A 26,868-nucleotide genomic window follows, 5' to 3' on the forward strand; every position below is an offset into this window, starting at 1 on the left:
CTGTGCACCGCCAAGGCCCCACTACAAATGGTTCCTAAGCAACGCAACTCCCATCTCTCACTCTCCTTTCCTTCCCTCCTTGCTTCCTTCCTTCCATGCTGTTTAATTATAAAAAGTTGCCTTTTGATTTGGGAGCCCTTCACATCGCTTCCTCTGCAACCCCATTGTTTTCTTGGGAGGGCTTGCTGCTGTGATGATGACACCGCTCGACAGAGAGAAGGCGGAAAAAGTTGTCCATCGCCAGTAATTAAGGCTCGCCGCTCCAGAACCCAAAACTTGGTAGCTGGTTTTAATGCTGGTCTGGATCTCTCCTCATGAGGGGAGCAGCCAAATTCCCCAAGATATCCTATCACTAATGTATCTTCAGAGCCACAGCTGTTGCTCAGTGTGACTCTGCAGTCACAGCGGCAACATTGAACCAGCATTTCTAAAAATAATGCCATTAGCGGCAGAAACCACTGGCTGGTTGAATTAAACAGAGCCATTGTTGGCAGGTGATTCCCACCTCAGACACAGTCTTAAATGGGCAACCTTACTCTCCCTCTCAGCTTCAGTCTCAGTAAAATGTGAATAATAAAGTGTGCTGCAATATTTGACCATGTGTAACACTGACAATCAAAACTGGAGGGCAGCATCTGGGAGAATTCTGGGCTTTACTCTAGACCAGTGCTTTTCAACCAGTGTCTCGTGGCACCCTGGGGTGCCTTGGATGATGGTCAGGGGTGCCATGGGTAACACTGGCCTCTGTCTGTTTTTCCTTCCCTCCCTCCTCTGATGCCCTCTCGCACCTCTGCCTTCCAAAGGCTTGCACAGCTGTTTGTTGTGGCAACCCTGCTGCTGCCACTGCTGCCTCTCAAGGTAAGATCCTGGCCTCACATTCACATTTGGCCAGTCTCCGTTGGGAGCATCCTCTGCCCAGGTCTCTGTGGGGTGACGTGCTTTCAATATTGTTTGTGCTTGCAAATGTTTCAGGACATTTCTAATGAGTTCATGTGCCATCAGTTGCTGCTAAAGTCCTGTAACCCTTTATGCCACAAGTGGTCCAGGATGTGTGTGACAAATACGATGCTGTATCATTCGCGAAGCACCACAGAGCATCTGATAAAGCAGAATGATCTGTGGTTGATCCCGTACAAATCCATCACTAATACGCTATTACTGCATCAATGACATGTTCCAGAAGACTCTTGCAAAAAACAAAACAAAACAAAACAAAACATACACACACAACCCACCAGCATTCTGGAGGGGTCTTTAAGGCATCAATGAAAATCTCACTGCCTCAATGGGATTTTTTAAAAAAGGTTTAAAGGCAAAGTGTGGCACTTGAACTGGTGCTGCAGGATAACATACTTGTCAGCTTGCCATTTTTACCTGTCCAACCAGCAAGACAGCAACAATAACCTGTAACCGGGTCACATCCATCTGCATGGCTACAATCACAGTGTTCACTGCAGTTCAGGCCGTATGTCCCGTCCTTCCAGAAAAAGAAACAGAGAATGGGAAAGGTTCTTAGTTATTTATATATGTATCTACATTTTTCTACCCAGCCACTCTGGTAGTTGTGATTGTAATTAGACCTAAACAACTGCCTTTTCCAAGTACCAACCATCTCAGACCCTACAATCAGCAGGTGAGGCCTTGTTGGTGGTTCTGCCACCAGGGCCTGCCTGGTTGGCACTCACTCATGGCAGGGCCTTTTCAGGGGTGGCTCCATGATTGTGGAATGCCCTCCCTAGTAAAGTGCTTCTCCATCATTATTAACTTTCAGGAGGAATTTTAAACCTTTCCTGTTTGCCCAGGAAATTGGTGGCTGAAGAAAAATGTTCTTGGCAACCACAAGATCATTGGATGGAATAATGTTTTTAATGATAGCATTGCTTTTAGAATGTTTTAACTGTAATAGTTTTTAGATGTCTTTAACTGTAATTGCTTTTCAAACATTTTAACTGTTTTAGGATGTAGATCTGATAAGCAAAGCAAAAACAGAGTTGTTCTGTGTACAGATGTCTCCTGCAAAAGTTGGAGGGACCTTGTAGCCTTCATGAGGCGGGGTGGGGTGGATGTCCTAGCATAGATGTTAACCACTGATCTGGGCATTTCCATGCACAACACTGAAAACACATTTTGTTCCCTTCGTTTGGATGCTGCTCTTAGGTCAATGGCACCCTAATTACTGATCTGGATAAGGATCAAAAGTAGACTTACAAGACAGGGCTGGTCACAGAAATCCCCTTGCCAGCCAGGAGAGCAAAGGCATAATCCATCCACAGGGTTGCAGGCGGCTCCATTGGCACAGTAACATGACTGGTTGCAGTTGAGACCCCAAGTGCCACTCGGACACGGAATGGAACAATCTGCTCCCTGCCATCCTGGAACAAGACAGAGCACAAGTCAGATGTGCCAACCATTACCCCCGTTAGAGCAGACCCTGCTATTAGGAAGGACAAGGCAGCTGCCTCAGGTGGCAGAAGCTGAGGGGTGTGGAGCAGACGGGTGTGTATGTGGTTCAAGTGAAGTACAGTGCGCTGTCCAGTCACCAGTGCTGAAATAGGAATCAATTGCCAGTTATTCAGTGCATGGAATAGGCGGCACCATCTTGTCCTTTGCCCTAGAAAACTGGGTCATCTTGGCTACCCTGCCCTGCAGATCTTTATTGGAGAAGGCACCTATTTTAGAGATGATAGCAGTTGTGCGTGTCACGCACCCACAGCAACTGTGCCATCTAGATTTCTTGTCATGTTTCCAATCAGTAGGGCAGAATGTGCTTTGGAATGTATGGTGAGGGCTGGTGTTTGGGGGGAAGGCTGTGTTAACCACACAGGAGTGGCCAAGCTGAAAGCAAGCATGGGAATCAAGCCATCGGAATTCAACTTTCACAAGTGAAGTATGTGAGAACATTCAATTGAAAATCTTCATGGTCTGAGGGAACGTGAAATTTCTACCTAAGTGCTATATATTTGTGCAGAGTCAGTGTAGACAATGCCAATCTTGATGGACCAATGATCTGACTTAGTGTAAGGCAGCTTCTGGTGTTCCTGTGTGCTGCTGAGCGTTCACTCAGAGAACTGCAGCCATCCCTGCATGATATGCAGAATAATACACAATTTACTGTGTGATCAGAGGTCACAATGTTAAATAATAAATACTGCTACTAATAATACAAAATGAAATATTGTTAACATTTTAGGTATACAGTGCACACACACACACGAAAGTTTTTAGAAGAAAAAGCACAATGTGACTCAGGCATTTGCTCTATGACAGCCCATCAACATGCGAATGCCATCACTTATTGTCAGTTGACAGACATGCATGTGTCAACCATATCATAGTAGCAGGAGTACACTATTGTTACCTGATTCCTGGAAAAACACAAACATTGACCCCGAAGGGCAGCATAACCCTCCATGTTATGATTTACTACCAACTTGAGAAATCCTGACCTGCTTCACAGCCTGGAGCCATTTGCTGAACATTTTAGCACAGGACAGTATGATTTATGCTACCTCATGGTAGCCCTTGAAGCAGGACAACCTTTACCTTCTCTGCAAAAGCACGAACCGTCCACTGGGGAGCACCCGCCATCATTTCTGCAGTTGCAAACCAATGAGCAGTTGCCTCCGTATGTTCCGGCTGCACAAACAACAGAGCAGTCTTCTCCCTGCAAACCAAAATGAAACCAAGCTGAGGAAGAAGGAGAAGTATGGGGTCCAGGTAATCGTGGCCAGTTCAGAAGTTAATAAGAGGATCGTAGAACTTGCCCATCTCTACTGAGAAGGCCCAGACTCCTTGCACTTCCCTCAAGGATGATACAGCTGAATCCCTGAGGGCATCTGGAGGAATGCTCAGAAAGAGTAATTTCCTAAGGCAGACTTCTCCAGCTTGGTAACTTCCAGATGTTTTGACCACCACTTGCATTAGCCCCAGGCAGCATGGCCATATACGGTAATGCTGGGGCTGATGAGAGTTGTAGTTCAAAGCAACTAGAGGGCATAAGCTTGGTTCAGGCTGTCCCTAAGGTATAACGGAACAACACAGTGGCCTGCAGCATCTCAAAACATGTAAATGGACACAGAGGAAAAGATGCACAGAACAATCTGCATGTTGCTTCCAGCATCCTGTGTAGGAAACAAATCACACCAGAAGTTAAAAAAGTGCACAGTTAATCCATGGAACTCACTCCCACATGAAACTGGGATAGCCACCAACTTGGATGATTTTAAAAGAGGATTGGACCAATTCATGGAGAAGAAGGTTGCCAATGGCTACTAGTCATGATGGCTGTTGCTCTGCCTCCACAGTCAATTTTTCTGAATACTGGTTTCAGGAGAATGCAGGAGAATGGAGAGTGTTATTGTGCTTGAATTATGTTTGTGAGCTTCCCACAGGCATCTGGGTGGCAAATGTGAGAATAGGATGCTAGACTGAATAGCCTGTTGGTTTGACCCAGCAGGCTCTTATGGTGTTCTTAAGTGACCCTGAAATACTGCAGAAGTGGGAAACTGCTATGAGTCTGTGCCTCTTGACTTGTTGAAACCCCTTTCAGATTTTGCATCACATTTAAAGTTATCCTTGAAAGGTTGGAACATAATAGCAGCAAAGCCGAGATTCTCAATATTCTAAGGAAGCATCTTCAGGTCTGAAAAGCAGCCTGGGCTATCCAGCCATTGCCATCTCCAGCTTAGACAAAGTCCTTCTACACAATGTCCATTGTTTCCCAAGAAATGACAGCATTACAATGGTTTCTTTTGGATTGGTTCAAAAGGAGAACAGGGACAAATTATTGGCAGCCGTACAGCGGGAGGTGGGAAAGGTAGAATGGCAAATCTCTCTGAACAGCTGTTTGCTCATTAAGAAAAACATCACGGACAAAGCGCTAATCACAAAAGACGACAAGGGCTTAATGTCGTGCGAAGCTTGGTCTCGTCGCAGAGGCAAAATAAGCAAGCAAACAAACAAACAAGGCCCCAAAGAAGTGATATTTTCAAATCCCAGAGAAACTGCTGAGCATACATAATGATGTATTATTTATATTGCAAAATCAATGTATGAGATGCTCTGCAAATTAGCACAAATAAAAGGGAGGGGAACTATCTGTGCCCCAAGAAAGTTGCAAAACTTAAGTTCATCTGTGCAATGGAAAGGCCGGAATATATATGCTTTATGGAATCTCAAAACATTAAGTCAGACAGTCACATTATTGCATTCATCTACTGAACCTGGACTGAAGCACTGAGCTAACAATGGAAATCAGCGAACATAAGAAGGGCCTACTGGATCAGGCCAGGGGCCCATCTAGCCCAGCATTCTTTTCTCACAGTGGCCAGGGAAAACTTGTACATAGGTGGACCTTTTTCGTTGAGAAGGGTGGTGCCCAAAGGAATGTGTGATAGGAGCTGTTAAAGTCAGGGGTGTGTGAAAAAAAATGCAGAAGAAAAAAGGTTCCATCAACCTTCGCGTGATAATAATCCTCAATGCCACTCCTTTAATTCAGAGACAGAAGAGCTTGCCATTCACTGAGCAAGAAATGAGGGATGAGGGAACTCCCCCTCTAAGGCCAACACTACATGGCTTTGTGATAAACACACATTTTTAAAAAGTGTGCTTAAACTGGTCACTTTTGTTTTGAAGAAAGAAAACAGTCATGTCCCGAACATTCTGGAGTGTGCTCTTGATCTGATCAGGGTCCCTCCCTGGTTTCCTGCCACCCGCCACAACTGCTATTTGTCCCAACTGTTTAGCATTAAGATGAAGCAGTTCAAAATGTGGTGATATTCCATGGCCACTATGGCTTTTTATCAGGCAGACTGCCAAGCATTTCCTCTGAAAGGGCCGACCCTACCATTAGGCAGCGTGAGGTGAGGGATTGTGTGAAGCAAGCAGCAGCAGCTTGTGCTGCTTCCTCTAAGCTAGTCTGCTGCCCTCAGGTATGGTGGAAGGCCAGGATGAAGACATGTGTCTTCTACATCTGCTGAAAACTGCACAATGAAGGTGCCAGGCACATCTCCTTAGAGGTGGCCACAGAGAATGCCCTCTCAGGCCACCATCACACAGAGCTTTTGAGAGTGGTGGGACTACTATGCATAGCTATCAACTTTCCCTTTTTTTGTGGGAAATTCCCTTATTCCAGCACCATTTCCCATTGCAAAAAAAGGAAAGTTGACAGCTATGGTCGTTTCCCAATGCAAAAAAAGGGAAGGTTGACAGCTCTGCAAGAGGGCTTCAATTCTATGCACAGCTGCCAGACTGCAAGGCCTACTGAACACAGTGGGGCTTACTTCTAAGTAGATGGACACAGGATTGCCCTGTTAGCTTCTGTACCAGGAAACCTATGACTCAAATCAGCTGCAGCCGCTCCAAGAAGGGAATTTTTCTAAATGCAAAAATCATTAACATTTTCACCTCAATTTGGGGAGCCTGACTTACGGAATGAGATGCACGTGGGCACTCCTATCCAATTGACGCACCCGCAACCTCCCCACCTCTGATGATGATTGCAACAGGCTCTCTTCCTTGCCAGTCATTAATGAGTATATATTCTATTAGGCTGGGGATCAAGTGTTAGCGGATCTTTTCTCTTGCAATATGGTGTTTCAGGTTCCTATCCCATTTACCGAAATTAATCAACATCTGGGCTCCATATGGTGACCGTTCTCTCCATCCTTCTCTCCCACCCCTTTCCTTCTGGGCAGTTTGGCAACTTAATCAGTACGGAACATTCCAGCGAAAAGGGTACCACTGGAGGCAGCATGAAATGAGAAAGGATGGTGAATTAAATTCAAAATGTATAACCCACCCCCACCCCCATGGGAAGCGGGGGAAAGGTGTTATGGCTATATTAAGGAATCTCGCCATAAATAGACTGATATTTAATGCCTCTTTTTCCCACAGCTGAGGATTCCATATGGACCACGTGAAGATTCATCGGCAGTTAATTGTTTGCTGTGGGATTTCAGCTTAAAGGGCTGATTTGAAAGGGCTGTTCTCCGTTCCTGAGCTCAATGGAAATGCTTGCTTCCTCCTTCCTCCCGACGTTAACCCTCCCCCCATGCAAGCTGCTCTTCGCCACAATGTTTGGGGGGGGGGATGAGGACAGGTATCTGTATTGTATCTGTCTCTCCTCCCCTGGCTGTTATGGAGATTTCCATAATATAATTTCCATGAGAATGATATCATAAGACAAAAAGGTTAGTCTCCCTCCGAAAGCTGGATTCTGGATCTAATTCTCGCTCCCACTCCACTGGCTGATTTTAGCCAAAGAATGATACTTTGATCAATCCCAGAATGAACCACTGCCCTCTCTCTCTCTCTCTTATTGATTTTTTTTTTTTTGCTGTGGTTTAATCCATGTATTTTCTCATTGAAATTATATAATGGAAATTGTCATATTAGCGGGACGAGGGCAGACACAATACGGATACCTGACTCTTTCCACTCTTCATGGTGAATGGCAGCTTGCATTGACTGCATCAGGCTTCAGGTGAGACAGCTGCACATTTGAGGGGTCCCCTGCAGAGGTGTTGTGGTCAAGTGTCACAGAGAGTAGGGGGAGGATGAAGACCTGTATGTGTTTGTACAGCAGATTCCCAGTCTCCAACATCCTAGAAATGCCCAATCAGCATGAAAGGCGAACTTTTTAGTCACAGAGAAGCTGTCTTCTTATCCCTTGTGCTGACTGGTGCCAAGAAGAGTAAAAGAAGGTGAGTTAGCTATGGAGGATGGGCTCCTAGGGTCTCAAAAGGGTTGCAAAAAAGAGAAAATGGGGGTGCATCTCCCACCTTTGGCTCAGGCCCCACCCACTGCCCATGATGTGGCTCCCAACAGATAACTCCCAAGGGAATGTGGCCCTCAACATGTGTTTTTCCCCCAGCAAGGGTATGAAGTGGAGTACATTAAAGAAGGCAAGGGTATGAAGAGGAGTACATTAAAAGAGACACAGAGGGAATTTGGTGAAATAAAACCCATTGCTCCCCATCAAGGGAGGGTGCTGTAGAAAATGTACAATTTGCAGGGGCCACAGAGGTTTATAAAATCCAGAGAGTAGGTGAAAGGTACCAATAGACACCTTTATCTCTGCAGGTCTGAGTGACAGAATACAGGGGGCTGCTTGATCCCAGAATCTGCTATGCCAGATAAGCAGATTTATTTCATAAACCGTGGATGTATTTAAATGCTGCGGAATGTCCTCCTCAAACATTCCAGTGCACTGATGCAGATCCTAGATATGGATGTGTGTATTTGCTAACTTAAGGGCAACATTTACAATTAACCCACCTCAGCTCCTGACAAGCAATCCCCCGCAAGGGGAACATATGGCTTTCCATATCAAAGTGGGGAGAACAGACTGAGTTCCCTAATTGGGTTCCTGTGGAAATTAAGAGGGGTGTTTCTCAGGTACATACACAGCAGATCTAAAACTCTGAATCAGCCTTCCCTCCAGATGTTTTTGGACTGCAGCGCCCATCAGCCCCAGGCAAGACAGTCATGTCTTTAGCCTTCCAAAGAGTACTATGATCTCTGGAAGGATGAGTTTCCTCTTGGAGCGCTGCTAATAGCTCTCTGCAGGTGCTGTTATTAGTGCTAATGATAAAATACTGGGCAGGGAGGACAGGTCATGATGTGAGATAAACAGCCCCAGGGATCCTGTTGCATGGATGAGAACTTGCAGGTCTGCTGAGGGAGGAACTACGTGAGATCTCAGCAAACCTGAGCGTGCTGAGATAATGCAAATGTGGGAACATTTGGCGGGGTGGGAGGTGGGAAGAGAGAATGGGCCCATTTGTAGAAGAAGGTAGTCAGGCAAGAGGAGGAAGGATTCATCCTTTCTTTACTTGCTGATTTCCCCTTGCAAATGCCCACCCCCCCCAGCCTTTTCCCTCAAAGCTTAGTGGCAGAAAACAAGTTAAGCACAGTCAGAGGGGCATTTGCAGGGGAGACTCCATGGGTGAGAGCTGGGAGGCGAAGGGGTAAGCACCCCCATCCTGGCTAGCAATACTCCCCTGCAAATGTCACTCCCTGGCAAACATTTGCACAGTGCAAAGAACTGTGTTGTTGCCTACCTGTCTCACATTGTGTGTCCAGAAACTGAGATGGGGCAGCAGACTAGCTGCTGTTGCCTGCCACTTGGAATCTCTCAACTGAACCGGCTGTCTCACCCTGCCTGTTGATAGGGCTGGCCACTCAATAGGCCACTCAAGGAAATGTTTGGTAGTCTGGCAGATAAAAAGCCACAGAGCCCATGGAGATCAACATGAGCACAGACACTTGAGCAATGCAAAACAGTTTTTCCTCCCTGGAGGGTTATTTTTTTCTCAGGGCAAAAGCAGGGAATGGCCATAGCTCAGAGGTTACAGAATCCGCCCTGCATGCAGAAGGTTCCAGGTTCGATCCCAGGAATCTCCAGCTAGGTTTGGGAGAGACTCCTTGTCTGTAACCCAGGAGAGCTGCTGCCAGTCTGTGTGGAACTAGATGGATTCAATGATCTGGCTCAGTATAAGGCAGCTTCCTATTTCCAGAGAAATGGGTTTAGCTGGAAATACCTCCTCTGATTGAAACTCTCTTTTAGTGTGCCCTGGCAGGAGGGCCTGGGTGGACCCAACCATTTCAGCCATGAAAACATTCATAAAGGAAAGGGTGAGGAGGAGCGAGAGTGCAGTCAAGCGTTTGACTGAACCGCATTGTTATTCAGACTCCTTGCCATGTAAGATCAGTTTGTTATTTAAGGTCAAAGCGGTAAAACAAACTCATTGAGTTGTTCAAACAGAAAACCGGCGACTTTGTTTATGCCATGAATATTTAGTAGGAAAAGGAAGGACTGCAACTATCCAGGTACCAAGTATGGGCAAAAGGGGCCCTGTTTTGCATGCAGGTGTAGGTGCTTTGTGGCTGCCCTAAATTACTGAATTGCTGAATGCCCTGTTGTAAAGTATTCCCAGGGCGTAGTGAACTTCAAGGGCTGGATAAGAATCACCATCCACTTTCCACTGCTATGAACATAAGAAGAGTTCTGCTTGATCAAGCCAAAGGTCCATCTAGCCTAGCATCCTGCTCACACAGTGGCTAACTCGATGCTCCAAGGGGAGGCCCGACAGTGGAGGTAAAACCTAGCCATTGTGGCTGGTAGCCACCATCTTGTAAAGTAATCCAACTTGGTGGTCAACACTACCTCTGGTGGGGATGAGTTCCATATTCTAACTACCGGTATGTGCTGTGTGTAGAAAGTACTTTCTATTGCCTGTCTCGAATCTTCCAACATTCAGTCTCATTGGATGCCCCCCAATTCTAGCATTATGAAAGAGGAAGGAAAACATTTCTGCAACTTACTATTAATACAAGTTTCTAGAGTCCTTTCAGAGGCCATGGAGATAACCTAAGGAGCTCCATAGAAGCCCAAGCGCATCTCAGCAAAGTTTAAAGATCTGCTCCTGGAAGCATTCAAGATTAAGTTGCAGGACAAACAAACAAAACCTCATTCCAATTGGATTATACTCTAAGAGCATTTGTTGTTGTTGCTTTTAACGATCTAATAGACTATTATCAGCGTTTAGGCGAAGTGGAGGTGGAAGTTGGGAGAGCTGAATTTAAGACTGGGAGATTGAGAAAGTGAGAGTGGCAGATTTGTCTGTACCTACAGCAGGATAGCATCCATGCAAGCCCTGTTCACATGTTACACCTCTCTCTCTCTCTCTCTCTCTCTCTCTCTCTCTCTCTCTCTCTCTCTCCCCCCCCCCTGTAGTGGTCAGAAGGCTGCTTGGAGGCTATTTGTGAGGCATGGAATTAAGTTCTAAGATTTGCATACATTTCTTTCAAAGAGCCCCTGAGGAATGCAGTTAAATAGAAAGTGAAATAAAAGGCTTTAATTCTATTGTAGAGGTTTTCAATCATTTCTCAGGTCGTTACCCCCCTCCCACTCCCAATTTGGAATCTGAACCACAACGGAAAGCAGCTCCCTGCTCTTGATATGCAAAGAGCCAGACGGGTCTCTAAGCAGGTGCCTTTGACAAAGCAATATAAAAATTCCTAAGTGTTAAAAGTGGATGAAAAGGAAGGAAGGAGATTGGTGAAGGCTAGATTGCCCTGTGAAATGGAGATGAAATAAACTCAGTCTGAAGTCTAAAGTTAAGGTACCGGGCCCCTGTGGTACCGAAAGGCAGCGGCAACGGAAATGCAATGCGACATGCCCACATTGCCAATTAAGGGAGCCAAATGGAAGAGACATGTCAACAAGTTGCAAAGAGGCCCTGGCACAAAGCCGAAACCCAGGGACGTCACTGCAAAATCCCATGAGACTGCCACAAATATGAACACAGGGGAGACGCAGAGGAAGGACAAGGAGGAAGAGAAGCAAAGGGCTGAAGGTGTCCTCTCCCTCTGGTGACTTTTAAACATTCTGTGCAACTGAATGAGATCTGGGAGGTCAAGAAGCAGCAGGAGGATACAGTCAGGGTCTGCGTCTAAAAATATAGATAGTTTGACATGTGTAGGAATGGGGGAGAAATTCAGTTCTGTTCACATTCAAAGGTGACCTTGTCTACCTCTCACTTTCTGAAACAATGTGAGAACCCAAACACTGCTGCCGCCCTCTGAAATGCAACCTTCCTCAAGGAAGAACTCTAAGCAATGTTTACAAAAATGCATTATATTAGGAGAAATGTGTACACTAATCAAGACGGCATGTGTTTATTAGGAGAAATCGTCACTGAAATGCTGACAAGTTTTCACGGGGGTTAAAAAGAAATTCACAAATTGCTGCAGAAATGTGGGGAACTGGATTTAAGACTTGAAGAATGTACCAGGGGAAGTATGCAGACATTGTTAAAAGGGAGATAGGAGCTTTTTAAAAAAGAAAACTAACAAAAATGTGACAAAGTAATTTTGAGTTGCTTGGAAGCAATCCTCTAAGCATGTGTCAAATGTGTTCTCAAGCACGGCCATCAGCAGTGAGATTCAGATGCTTCCCCCTCTGCACCAGAATTATTCAGGCTGAGGAAGGAACCTCAAATTAAAGAACATAAGAGGAGCCAATGACCTATCTAATACATCATTAGCACCAGCATCCTGTTCTCACAGTGGCCACCCAGATACCTGTCGGAAAGCTGCGGGAGCAAGTTCCATGCGCAGGGTGAAGCATGAGGATGATGATGATGATGATTACTATGGCTAAAATTTATTATCCAGCCTTCACCCTAAAGTCCCAGGGCAGGTCCTGAATCACTGCAAAATGAAACTGGAGCAACAAACCCTGAACAACTCGGAATGTTACATGCAGAAAGAAACAGGGCACAAGCAATACATGCAAAGATCTCTTTCCATCCTAAGCTCAAGCTCAGGTGAACTGAGAGTATCTTGATTACCAGACATAAGAAAAGGTTATCCTCCTAGGAATATACTCACCCTCTCCCTTCATATAGAATTCTAACACCCATTGGTCTACCAGATAAATGATTTAAATGTGGGAGGATCAAACCCTTCCTAATTGCAGATTGTTTCCAGTGAATATTTCCCCCCTCACCAGTCCTGACACCCCATCGCTTCTATTTTCTAAACAGGGCCAAGTGCACACTTGACCTTGTCATCTAATGGGCACTAGGCAAACAATGTTTCATCCTCCCACACCCTTGAAGCATTTTAGCTCTCATCCTACTCTTTTGAACTTCTGTGCTGGCTTCGTGTGTGTGTGTGTGTGTGTGTTTTTAACGCATATTGTATATTTATTGTCAACTTCCCTGGGATCTTTTTCAATGATCTATCGGAAATCCGGTTTGAATCCTCTCTGATGGGTGTGAAAACAGATTCTACAAAAGTAGCTCTCTGCTACTGGTATCTTCTAACTCTTTTTTACTTTATTTTTTTTTTTAAAAAAAACACCCTGTATGAATGTTTGGCTTTCTGGAATGTTGGGGAGGAAAAGGCACCTTTATTTAGGAGAAAACGGGTGCCTTTTATCTTCTGTGTTGCCAGCAGTAAGAGATCCACAGCTGGTTAAATAGCACAGGATAGAAGATGTTCCTAGTACAATTGGGGGGGGGGGGAATCACACATACAAAGTCCTCTTGCGCCCATAGATAACTTGCAAAATGAAAAGCTGGCTTTTTTTTGTGCCAGCGATGCTCCACTTAATTGGACAACTGCTGTGCCGTAATACCTACCCCAATCTCACATAGCGCAAAATTTATGCTAGTGATCGCTAACAAAAACAGCCCAATAAAATAGCTGGATTTATTTTACAAATGAAAAGGGCTGTTAACAAAGCGGAGCATCTGATATGCTCACTAAATCAAGGATAAAAGGACAGGAGCTCCATTGAACGCCACCCCCTCCCGAGTTTTATTCTTCTTCCAGAAACTTCAGATGAGAATGGTTTCCCCCCCACTAAAAGTATATCTGGAATCATATCAAAGGGAAACCGATCATTTAAATGAGTTAAATTGCCATCATAGCCCCTCAATGGATCCGACAGTCTCAGCTCCAGGTTCTTTTCCGACATTAAAAGGAGAAGGCTTTTTGCAAATTTTATAAACTCCCTTTCCCCACATTCTCTAATCAATAGCTTAAGGCCAAGGAAAGTTTTGTTCATTATGTGAAGAACATGGATTCATTGTGCAATTGTAATATGGATGATAAAAATATGCTGAATATGGTCCCCTGGAAGGTTGAGATGTGAGAGGCAGTGTGGTGTAGTGATCAAAGCAGGTGTGGGTTATAGTTTTGGAAGGTTATAGTTTTGGTTATAGTTTTGTAGCTCGATAGTAGAGCGGCTGCTTTACATGCAGAAAGTACCAGTGTCAATACTGGGAATCTTCAGCCTTGGCTGGGAGAAACTCCACATCTGAAATCCTGGAGATCCACTGCCAGTCAGTGTAGACAATAGTGAGCTAGACAGACCAATGGACTGATTCAGTAAAAGGCAACTTCATAACCTCTGGCCTATGTGCCAGATTAGACCCTCCAGGAATCCTAATTTGCTCCAAAATGCTGTTTTCCCCAAGCTGCATCCACCTGCCCTACATCTGATGTAAAAAATGGCATCTGGGTAGATAAATATATGGCTGCAAAATAAAAAAATTGGAGCCTTAAGGTGCATTCCCGATTGTTCCTCAGCAAGTGGACCTTGCATTCAGCTTTCAAATGCAAGACAAACACAGATAGGTTGCACTCCAGAGTTTATGATTAAGAAGTCCAGAGCACAACTGATCCATGCTGGAAGCAAAGCTTGAAGTCATCACTAATGACCAGCTGATTTGACGGATGACTTCAAGCCTCATTGAGGTCAGGCACTCTGGAGCATAGCTGATCCTTACTTAAAAGCAATGGTCTCCCAGCACCACCTTCTGAGACTTGTCTTTTAGGAATGGCCAGAGCCAACTGGAGCATAGTAACGCCATTGGACCATTCCTGCAAGGTGACCAGAATGATACAATGGTGGTTGATGACACAGTTCATTGGCCCCCTGAGTAACTGGCATGTACAGAATGATGAAACCTAAGGAAAGACATGCACATATCTTCAATCTGCAAAATGTAAACAGGCTGCAGAATATGTAGTTCACCATATTTATTTATATAAAAAAGCAGAATATGCACCATCCACTTAAGCTAAAGTTTAATTCATGGATGCTTTAGTTGAGATTCCTGCATTGCATGAGGTTGGATCAGATGACCCACGGGGTCCCTTTCCAACTCTACAATTGTATGGTTCTATGATTCTATAAGCTATGTAAACTCTAGTCAAAGAGGGTGACTCTGGGAGAACAAAAGTATGCAATAGGGCATTCAGGGTTAGGGACCAGGAGGCAGCAAGCACCAGGCAGTGCTGAGTGCTGAGTGCTGAGTGCTGAGTGCCAGGCACCTGGCAGGGGTGAAGAGCAGGAGGTGGTGGCATGGGCACTGCCTCAATCTGAGTGAGGGAGGCATGATGGTATGGGGAGTGGTGGCAGTGCTGCTGCTGGCAAGGTGGTGGGAGGTGCAGCCTCCCAACTAATCTCTTGCTCGTATCGCCACTTTGGGTGGCAGCTTCTCCTCCTCCTCTCAGGGGGCCGTCCCAAAGCAGAAGTTCACTCCTCTCTTGAAAACCTTTCTCCTTTCAAATCCCCTCTGGATCATAGATAATCTTATTATTGGACATCTGTGACATATGGCTTTGCTGTCTGAACATGGCAGGGGGATGGGAATGGAATTATTCTGTCCTGGAAAATACATTTTTATCCTCATATTGTACAAGAGCAATCTCCCCCAAACTGTCAAAACAGGTGTGTGTGTGTGTATGTGTGTGTTTGTGGAAGGAAGGGAGAGAAAGTCAGGTTGACTCCTTTCATATCAAATCCTTTCATATTGGTGATGAAGTGCTAGTTTTGCTCGACACCACTCTGGGTTCGATAAAAGTGGACAGGTCTTCAACAAATTGGAGCTTAAAGAGATGAACTCGTTAAAGCAATAGAAGTTCTGTCACCTCGCTATGATGTATCGACATGAGGGCTCACCGAGGTGGTAATCGCTGGAAGGACATCACGTCAACCAAGAACTCAACTGCATTACAAGCTTCCCACAGCTAAGGTGGTTTAACTAGGTATAGTTGGTGGTGCAGGTTGTTCTAACACAGTCTTTGCCAACTCTGTGCTCTCCAGTTGTGCCCTCATGCAGGCCAGGGCTGATGGGGCTTGCAGTCCAAATCAGCTGAAGGACACCAGGTTAGTGAAGGCTATTCCAATGGGTTAGGGCAGAGGTAGTCAACCAGGGGCTGTCCAGATGTTCTGGAATACAGCTTCCATCATTCCTTCCCATTGACATGCTGGCAGGAGTGGATGGAAGTTGCAGTCCAAAATACCTGGAGGGCACCATGTTAGCTATCATGGGGTTAGAGTTACTTGCAAATACAGGTGAAACCACCCAAGCCAATCAGCATTAACTAAGGCAAGACAACATAGGAGCCAAATCCTAGGGGCCAAGATCCCTTTGGCCTCCACAACAAAATATTTGAGCCCCCCCCCCAGTTGATGGGCACATGGGGCAGGGCTTACCTGCCCCCCCCCCATATTTTATTCATGTTGGCACCTCGTTTTACAGCCAGCTTAAAAGTATGCATGGTACATCTGAATCACCAAGGTTTATTTCCCCCTTGTGAGAGAGGGAGAGAATCAACGTTGTAATTCTGGAACTGAGAGGAGGCATCTCATCTGGAAGTGCTTAGGTAGCAGGGTGGCTTAAGAACTAGATGTGGTATGGGAAGTTTCTGGTTCAAGCCTCACCTCAGCCATGAACTCTGCTAGACTAATCTCCATGATTCCTGAACACTGGCTTTGCTGGCTGGGGTTGATGATATTAGTAACTTTGCATTAATACCATGTTTTTATATGTAACTATATTTTGGTAATATTTCTTGTTGTTACTTCAGTTTTCTGTACACCGCTTAAAGATACTTTTAACATATTGAGCAGTATAGAAATTAAATCATCATCATCACCATGATGTGAGGGACTGATGGGAGTTGTAGCCCAACAACAGCAACAGAAGGGCACCATATTGGCTGCTCTCATCTCTAACCAACACACCACACTGACTTTCAAAATAATTGGGAAGGTACAAAGACCCAATTTATCAAGGCTACCAAGAGCTAAATCCTGAATAGGCTGAGACCATCATGGGATGAATTAGTCTCTGCTTCTATCTTTCCTTAACACCTAGCAGAACCAAGGAATCCAAACCCAGGTACGTTATTCTGCAAAAGAAAAACACAATGAGCCTTAAATGTCCTGAAAAAGGAACAAAGAGCCACCAGTGAATGTTGACTCAGCATCTTACTAATGATCCTCTCTGAGAAAGTTGCAATTAGTTGTGGGCTGAGCAGTGAAAACATACCAGCCATGTTTCAAGGGCACATCTAATGATGATCTGAGCTAACAAGTGAGCGCTGGAGGTTCTTTGCAAGACTTCCCTGCAAGGCAGGTCAAGAATCCCACAGTCTCATGCCATGCCTAATTAATGAACCAGACCCCCCCTTTTGACATTTTACAGAATTACAGGAATGAAAATCAAAAGCAAACAGAAAATCCCAGACCTAAGGTCTTGCTGGTGATTCTGAAAATCTTCGAACGATATTTTTCTGTTGCTTTGTAGTAGCATAAATGAGCATATAACGCCAGTATTAATAGGTTTGGAGGGTTTTCCCTGCTCTGATGGAAAGACATTATCATCCTGGAAAAGACAATAAAGTAGGTTTCTGCAGCAGCTCTGCTCCTGGCTCTTAGACTTTGGTTCAAGTCTGTCTAATAGCATCTATAGCTTGGCCATGGTGATTTGTGCTATGGTAACCTCATGGCTGAACTACTGTAACATAGGATATGTGGGACCTCCCTTGGGATTGGTCTGGAAGCTGCAGCTGGTGCAGAATGTTACAGCCAGTACCAGGATGCACTGGCTGTCAATCATCTACCAGGCTAACTATCATTAAAAGAGTTTGGATTTGATATCCCGCTTTATCACTACCCGAAGCAGTCTCAAAGCGGCCAACATTCTCATTTCCCTTCCTCCCCCACAACAAACACTCTGTGAGGTGAGTGGGGCTGAGAGACTTCAGAGAAGTGTGACTAGCCCAAGGTCACCCAGCAGCTGCATGTGGAGGAGCAGAGACACGAACCCAGGTCACCAGATTACGGGACTACCACTCTTAACCACTACACCACGCTGGCTCTCATTAAGCAATTTATATAAATGTTTTAAAATAAATAAATAAATAGTGAAAGACTGAGATGCTCCTTAAAGTTACACAGCATCCAACTTGTTCTTCAGCATCTCAGTTAATGCCGATCTGCTTGGTATACTTGGAAACTCCTGCTTCCAAAATTTGAAAACTTAGGTCAGCTACTTATGTCAACAGTTTGGCTTCGCATGTTGTCCAAACCAGGGCTTGTGGTTATGCTTTCTCCTCCGTAACCATGAGCCAAGGTTTGTGCCATGTATAACCAGACTAAAGACTTTCCCAAAGCTATATGATAGTTCTGTGGGACTGAAACCCAAGTAACATCATTAATAGAGGAAGCTGCCTTATACTTAGCCAGCCTACCAGTCAACTGAGCTCAGTTTTGTCTGCACTGACTGGCAGCAGGAAACCAGGGTTTCAGGCAGCATTCTCCCCCAACCCTACCTGGATTTGCTGGTGATTGAACCTGGGACCTTCTGCTTGCAAGGTCAAGTCTCTACCCCTGAGCTATGGCCCTTCCCCAAGTCTTCCAGAATGTTTATCAGGGACTGTTGTTTTTAAAATCTGAACTTCTGAATTGAATTACAAGTGACCCCATTGTCATGCAGAGGCTGCTCTCTCACTCTCTCCCCCCCCTCAATTATGGCAGTCAAAAGATGCTGCACCCTCCCTGTTTAAAAAGTACAATAGGAAAATAATTGGAATTTATTCTAGCAGGAAGGCAGATTCTGACCTCATTTCAGCATAAACCTGAACTTTACCTGGCAAGGGCAAAATTAAAGAAAAGAAGCATTTGAACTTCTTGACCTCTCATTGCTAAACTCAGCTCAGGCACACTTAGGAATGCAGAGCCATCTGGAGACCAGGGATGTTTTTCTCTTACTCTCCAAATGCCTCTTCTGAAGGCATATTTGTGCCTATTAAGAACCCCATTTCACCCTAAATGCTTTGGTCAGGAAACTAAGGAAGGATCTTCACAGAAGGCTGTGTGTGTTTAATAAAGGTGCAAATCTGCTTGTAATAACTTTCTCCTCTTCACAGCTGCATCTTCTTCACCTTCTTCTATTTTAAAATAGATGCTGCTCTGTTGAAAAATAAAGGCAGCATTGCCCTCCCACCCCCCATTTCTCTTGGTGCCATTCACAGTCGTCTTGGCTTTGCTGACAGCAGAATCCAACTCTGCTGGTCATACGTTGGGGTGATGACCCTTTTGTAGATAGTTACCCAGGATATGAAATGCTCAAGGCTACCCCTCTGTGTTATCCCCTTTTATAAACTCCCACACACTCCAAGATGTGCTTTGTGAGTTTGGTGTCACACTCCTGAAAGAAATGGTCAAACAAGATCCTCTTTCAGGTCAGCCTGCTGCACGGCACCTGATTATTTTATTTCTCTCTCATTATTTTATTTTTTTGACAGTTCCATGTCATGGCCACTGAAATGTTGGCAGCCTCTTGGATAACACACCACGATTAGAGAAGGAAGAAAGCAAACACACTATTTCTATGGAAAAAGCAAGAGCAGACTGCGCGGTGGAGCAGTGATGCTCATCTGAGCTTGGGATAAACAAGTTACGGATACTTACCAGGAAGGAAAAGGGGAGAGTGGAGGTGCCAGGGAGGTTGGCATGATGCAAATGCATTGTGTTGAACTGTGCCAACCTCCCCACAGCCTCATCCCTCCCCTTCTCCTTCCCAGTAAGTAGCAGGGTTACAACTGTTGGGAGGTCTAGTGCATGTTGCTGCCCCAAGCCAACTGCTACTGGGGGGGGGGACAGCTCAGTGGGGCTGGGCAGCTATTTTCAAGTACTAGACACACAGTAGATGAAGAGCAAGAATCTAACTGGGAAAGCTGATGGGAAGGCAATAAATACCTTGAGGATTTGGGCTGAGAGGTGTGTTGATTTCAGCTGAAAGGTGAAACAGAACGAGGTGATGGAGTGGATTGCACCATTTCATCCTGCTGGTGGGATATATAAGGACTGGGCTGGTAAGCTCTCACAAGTGGGACCTGCAACAAAATGTTGCGGCACAGAGTGCTCCTGTTCAGGATTCCAGCTGGCCACTCACCCATGCCCTTGTCCAGGATGCTGGAAATTGACACATGGGCATTTGGATTGCAAACCCAATGCAATCAATGGGGATTATTACAAGTTTAGCAGTGGGATGACTTTCAAAAATGGTAATGAAAAGCAACCATTTTTGGGAGCCAACACTTTGAGCCTTCTGTAACATTTACATATTTTTCTTGATTTTTTTTTTTTTTTGCAGCAATCATGTCTTGTTCCAATCACCTTAGGCAGGGAAGCTGTCCAGCAGATTGTTGGTACCGTGGTCCTGAGCTCTGAGTCATCAGTCTCAGAGTCTCCAATCAGTAGTACCTCAGAAGAGGAGGTGAATCACCTTCCCCTCTCTATCCTGTGTAAACCTACCAGCACCAGATCCTGCACATAGCTCCCTGTCCCTTGGCCTATGGACTTGGGTATTTCAGAGGATCAAGAAAGCCCTGCAGAGCATCCAAAGATCAAGTCTTCCCTGCCAAAAGCATACATACCATCTAGGAGAAGCCAACAGCTGCAAAGGACACTGCCACTTTAACTAGCAGGTCTGCATCAACCCAAAGGTGGTAATTCAGTCTGGCTCGTCCAAGTCCAGTATATAAAGCTCTGGCAGTTGCACAAGGCCAGTGCCAAGACAACTTGCTCCCAGCTACAAGATTGTTGTCCGTGGTCCTGAACTATTGCTTTTGTGCTCTGATGCAGCTTTCCAGGCTCCATCTAAGTCCTGACTGATCCAGCACAAAGCTAGCTTGGGCAGTCTTGAGCCTGCTTCCATTATCTTGTTTGGGTTGTTGCCTTTTAGTGGTGATGGAAGGAGCAGTGATGGACCAAGACTGTTAGGCTAGGAGCAGGCCTATGAAAGCTGCTGCAACAGTGAATTTCAGGCAACAACCTAGGTTTCAAGAACTCAGCTTGGCTGCCCTATCCTTCCTAGTGTAGTTATGGAGCCCTAATCCCAACCATGCTTGTGGCCCATCTCTGGGATGGGATGCCTTGTGCTGCCCTTGAGACTGAACTTCATTTTGGGGCTCGTTGCCATCACTGTTCTTGAAGACATGGTGGTGGCTGTGGGGAGATGCAGAGTTGTCAGATGAATGCACTAAGGGCCCTTAATGTTCCCCAATTCCACCAGTTCCCTGCATGGCACACTGTCCTGGGGAATAATCTCAAGGTTTCCCTCTGTCTCCCCCTGGTCATGGGAAATGTTGGGCCCCCCCCTCTGATTAAGAGGCCATGGCTAATTCTAGCTCTGAGAGTTAACAGTTCCTGACAGCTCAGTAACTCTGTGTAAGATGATGTCTCGTGTTCCAACTCATCCTATGCATGACAAACACACTTCCACCACAATAAATTAGCAATTCCCAGGCTTAACAACCCCTCCTGGACTAATTGCCAGAGATTATTGTATATTATGAGAGCGCAATGATACTAATGCCTAAATATGCTCCAGTGATTATGGTGCTATCTTCAATAACCAAGCTGTTTAAATGTCAGTGCGGAGAAAGCTCTTTAGTGGGAGATGAAATGTTATTTTCAAAATGGGCCAGAAGAGCCTAATCAACCTTTTCAAGAATGTTGCTTTGAAACAAACGTGTTGTTATTATTATTTCTTACTATCTGATAAACATATGCAAAAAGAACCAAAGAGGGAGGTCCTATGAGCAACACTTACATTTAACACCAGAAGGGAGATGGTTCCACCATACCTCCCCTCCTAGCAGCTGTTCACCCCATCTCCTTTCCCGCATGCCATCTAGATACCAGAAGTGATCCTGGTAATACAGACATATGCCTGAAGTGGTGGAGCATGGGCAGCTTAGGTGGCAGGGTATGTGTGTGTCAGCTTCTAACATCCATGCCCCTCCACTTTTTATATAACAAGTTGTTATTGTTGCTGATATTTGATTCTCATATCCCACCTCCCAAACAGAGCCCAAGGCAGCTAATCCGGAAAAAAATAGCATAAAAGCAACAATACAGAAGAACAATAAAATGCAATATGATGGGCAGCAGATAGACGGATCTCCCATCTAGACATGTGCCAAAGGCCTGAACCAAATGTTGTAAAGCAGCCACCTAAAGTAACATGCATGGGGGACAACTGGATCTCCATCAAGAAGGAGTTCTGCAGCTGAGGGACCACCACTGAGAATGTCCTGCAGCATGTCACCACCCTGTGGGCCATGTCCCCGCTTAAAATATGAACAGTAAAGAAATGGGACAGACACAATAAAAGTAAACATTGGTCCCGCTCCTTGGTAGTCAGACTCTTCTGACAGCTCTCCTTCCTGGAGATGTGGAGAGTTAGAAGCTTCTCTTACACCTGGTGTATTGGAGCTGAAAGGTAATTTGTGGCTCTGGGAAAGATCTTAAGCAGCAGACATCATTCTCATTTGTTCAGTTGGTGCTTGGTTATGTTCCAGCCCAGTGATGCACGTGGCTTGGATTTGATGTGTAGTCTGAGTTGCTAAGCAACCGGCATTATGGGATCGCCACCTGATGTTGCTGAAAAGTGGGTAGCGGAACCCCCTAGAACTGGTATCTCAAGAGGGAGAGACATATATATGGAGGGGTACTCTTGCACATATTCGGTGGCATATAGGGTGGCTTGAATGCTTTCACTAAAAAAATTAAAATAAATCCTTCCAGTAGCACCTTAGAGATCAACTAAGTTTGCTCTTGGTATGATCTTTCGTGTGCATGCTATTACTAGCTTTCCGTATTTATCGCCCTCTCCTTCCAAAGGGGCTCAGATAGAACTCTGAGCTGGAATAAAAAATATTGACAATATCAGTGGGAAAATCTCCAGTGTTCTGATCACTTAATCGAAATGTGCACCCACAGGGCTTACCATATATCCCGGGCCACAGGAGCACTTCCCTGTAATACTATCACAATCTGCTCCATTCTGGCAGCGGCAGGCAAGCTGGCAGCTTTCGCCGTAGTATCCTGGAGGACAGGTGTCATTGCAGTAGAGTCCTGCCCAGCCGGCTTTGCAGTTGCATTCTCCAGACAGAGGGTGACAGCTGACAAGAGGAGAGACAGGTATTAATGAGAAGCACCAGTGGGAAGGGGAAAGAGAAGGCATCTGATTATTAAACCGCATCATTTCAGGGCACGGATAACTGAGTGAAACACACACACTCTCGAGACGCCTCTTATCTGCATTCCCAACACCAAATCCCCTACAGCCAGTAGTTGAGCTTGTCTGATGCCACAGAATGCTCGCAAACATTTCCGCTATGTGGGAGATGAGGGGATATCTGCCCACAACAGAGTGCTGACTCTTTCCACAGTGGAAGTGAAAGGCCACTTTGGCCGTACAAAACCTCAGACACTGTTGAGGGAGTGAGGGGAGGGGTATTGGCTGGAAATGGAGGGCAAGAGACCATTGTGCTTGGCACACAGGAAAGCTGAGGGCTGGGCAGACACACAAGCAGTGACTACAAAAGCAGCATAGATAAAGCGGTCAAAGAAGTAGGGGCCTGGGCAGAAGATGGGTAGGAGATAGTGGCTCTACCAGGTAATCCTTATATCAGACCCTCCAAGTGTCCCTATTTTCCAGGAACAGTCCCGGATTTACAAAAGCTGTCCCAGTTTCTGATTTGATCACTCATTGTCCCGTTTTTCCTTAGGACGTCCCTATTTTCCATTGGAGAGTATGGAGTTATCCAACCCCCAAGCCATCTGAAGGCAGCCCTGTATAGCGGTGGTTTTTTAAAAAATGTTTAATGTTTTATTATGTTTTGTATATATGTTGGAATCAGCCCAGAATGGCTGGGGCAACCCACTCAGAGGTATAAATAGTCAAATTATCATTATTGGAAAAGGATGTCCCTATTTTCATCGGAGGGTATGCTATGTGCACATCCTTTATATCAGCAGTAAGGAACCTTTTCAGCCTGAGGGCCACATTCAATCTCAGGCAGACTTCTAGAGGCCACATTCCATGGGAAAAGGATGGCTGGGCAATGGGTGTGGCTTTTAGCTTTGGACTGCAGGCTATATTACAGTCATGAAGAATCCAGAGGTTTCTGTATCCTGCCCATATCTCCATCGAGACAAGCAAGAGGCACAATTAAGTTCAAATACACATTTCAGTCAGGCAAAAGTACTGAAGGAGGGTGCAGAGCAGGGCTGGTGGCAGGCTTCAGCCTAAGTAAGCTTCCTGAGGGCCTGATATACAAGCCTGAAGGGCCGCATCCCTTCCCTGAGTCTGATATTCTCCACCCTTGCTTTATGCACACAGACAGTCTCACCCACACCCTCTCTATTGGAAGAGACCCTCCTTGACAATCTGGGACAGAAGTACAATGTGGAATCCTCACAAAAAACAACATTTATTTGGCTTTCCTAATTTCCCCTCCCTCCCTCACCGCCTTTGTTTTGTTATCAGCAGAAGCGATTAGTGCATAATGTTGTGACTAAAAATTGCCAAGTTCTGTAGCTGTCATGTGCTTCTTCAGAGGATTCTGGTAACTAATTAAAACAATTCATCAGCTTAATAAAAAAAAATCACTAGGTTTCCGCTTGACAAAGCACTCCTCGGAATTATACGCTGCTCGGTTCACACCTCTTAACATTTAGATGAAAAAGTAATAAAAAAGCTGGAACTGCAACACCCCCCATCTCCGCATCTATTAATCTTCAGGTAATGGGAACAGAAAACTAAACAGCACAGAAATAGTTTAGTTTCCCTCGTTTTGCGTTTTTCCTCCTGGCGCGCAGAACTGTACATTTCCAGCCAGCTTTGCATTGGAAAGCTAAATTAAATCTTTCAAAACTAATATATGTTCCCAGCAATCTGAATTGGCCTGTTACAATTCAATTGAAAAATACGGCATCCAGTAAGCATTTCAACCGCAAGGCGGAGTCTCATATATATATATATATATATATATATATATATATATATGGGGTAGGTCGGTCCCCCCCCAATCTCCTCATGAAATATGAACACTTCATGAATGGTAAAAGATATGTCCCAACCAAAACAAGGGCTGCATGAGATGCAGAATGCAAAATGCAAGGAAAATAGAGTTAAAGCAAACTGACTACATTTAGAAACAGGCCGAGGGTCCGTCTCCCATTTCAAGTCCACTATACGTCCAGTGATATCCCCATGTCTTTTGTTTCTCACTCTCCTCTGCACAAACTCGCTTCCCAGGAAGATTTTTGTTTGTGAGTTCATGTGCCTTTTACTTATTTTAACCTTCCCTTTGCTTTGCCTTTATTCCAACACCTACCTATCACTGATATAGCAGGAGAGCTAATGAAAGCTATGTTTGCTCCTGTCTGTGGATCTTGATCCTATATTGTTTGGCCACACCACCGCAGGGACAGCTGATGTAGTGTCCAGCTGTTTATTATTATGATTACTATTACTGTTATTATTATTACTATTATTATTGGTTTATTAATCACATTCTAAACCACCATCTGAAAGCAATGAAACAGTTGTTGTTGCTGCTGCTGCTGCTGCTGCTGCTGCTGCTGCTGCTGTTTTTGCTGTTGTTGTTTTTATTTATCATCTTCTAAACCACTGTCTCAAGGTGATTTGCACATAAGATAATTAAAAACAGCTAAAAACACAAAAACAGCAAATAAGACACTCCTGGCAAAGACCCATTTATCTGCTAGGAAAGCCTCTCAGAACAAAAATGTCTTCAACTGTTTCTGGAAAGTGCAGATAGTGAGTTTCTGTCATATCTCGACAGGAATGCTATTCCCCAGAACAGGGTGAGAGACACACTAAAAACCCTGCTCTTTCACCTTACTGTGGAAAGGGCTTCTGAAATCTTTGGAACTTACAGGAGAAAGTCTCCCACAGACTGCAGCAATCTATTGGGCGTGGAAGGGGTAAGGCAGTCTCTCAAGCAACCCAGTCCCAAGCTATATAAGGACTTCTATGTTAGCATCAACACATTGAACTTTGTCCAGTAGCAGATTGGCAGCCAATGCAACTCCTGCAAGCAAAATGATATACAGTACCCTGGTGGTAGTTTGCCCCAAAAAACAACCTAGCTGCCACGCTCTGCACCAGCTGCAGTCTCTGGACCAACCCCAAAGCTATCCCCACACAGAGTGCATTGCAGTATTAACCCAGCTGTGAAGTTACCAATGCATGATCAATTGTGCTCAAGCTATCCTGATCCAGGAATCGTATTCTTGGACTACAGCTCTCAAGATCCCCGATGGAAGTTGTTGTACAAGAGCAATTGGAGAGTGCCAAGATGGGTAGAATGCGTCAGAACCCTGGGAACTGGTTGTACATAATTTAAGGAAGAGAACTTAGGTGGGAATGCTAGTACAACTTCATGGATGGAACTAAACGCATGTGGGTATTGGGGGACTTATGGGTTTGTTTTGTTCTTGTTTTTATTATGCATTTTGTGTTTTTATTTTGCATTTTCATGCTGTAAATCGCCCTGAGATCTTCAGATGAAGGGCGGTATAATTGATTGATTGATTGATTAAATCCCTGCATTTTAATAGCCACAATGCTGTTTTCAGGGAAGGTGAGCTCCCCTTTCTCAGCTTAGGTGCCCCCTTTGTCTTGAAACTTTGACAAGCTGCTGAAGAGTTGCTTGGAAAGTCAAAAGCTGGAATGCCAATGGGATGAATGAAAATAACATCTACGGATCTCTGCCTGCCGCTATCTCTTTTGTTCCACCGTGGTTGAGATAAGACCAAGTAGAATGACAGATTTTTATCAACGGGGAGAGACTAGACTCATTTATTAAGAGAAGCAGATACCATCTGGAGACAAGAATGCTTGAAGACAGTACAAACAGATGGGATGGGGAAAAAGAAAACTAAGGCAAAGAAGCAAACTGGCCAGATCAGAAGCAGTGCAAGGTGCAAATATTCTCCTAGGAGAGTACATGTTCAGAGGGACATTTCCCCCATTAAATTTAAAGTCTTGCTTCGACAAGCTCATTCTCCATCCATCTAGATGGCAGTCTTAACCAATGACTTTAAATGGGAAGAAAGGCCAAAGACACAGTATCTATTCTATAGAGGTTTGGCACCAATATTAATACTTTTATATAAATGCTAAGTATTCAAGGAAGACAATATTAGCCTCATGTGAGAGCTGATACAGAGTTTGT

General features: G+C 44.9%; 1 protein-coding gene across 1 annotated transcript in view; it reads right to left on the minus strand.

Annotated features, from left to right (window-relative positions):
- Positions 1–26,868, minus strand: part of MEGF11 (multiple EGF like domains 11) — a 318,441-nt gene that overhangs the window by 71,937 nt on the left and 219,636 nt on the right. Inside the window, exons 11-14 of the mRNA XM_033167284.1 lie at positions 22,608–22,782; positions 3,544–3,664; positions 2,209–2,372; positions 1,375–1,477 (exon numbers count right to left, since the gene is read on the minus strand). Coding sequence (XP_033023175.1) covers positions 1,375–1,477; positions 2,209–2,372; positions 3,544–3,664; positions 22,608–22,782 — 563 coding nt within the window. The remainder of the gene's footprint in view (positions 1–1,374; positions 1,478–2,208; positions 2,373–3,543; positions 3,665–22,607; positions 22,783–26,868) is intronic.

Source organism: Lacerta agilis, chromosome 13 (genome assembly GCF_009819535.1).
Source record: "Lacerta agilis isolate rLacAgi1 chromosome 13, rLacAgi1.pri, whole genome shotgun sequence".
Classification (NCBI taxonomy): Eukaryota; Metazoa; Chordata; class Lepidosauria; order Squamata; family Lacertidae; genus Lacerta; species Lacerta agilis.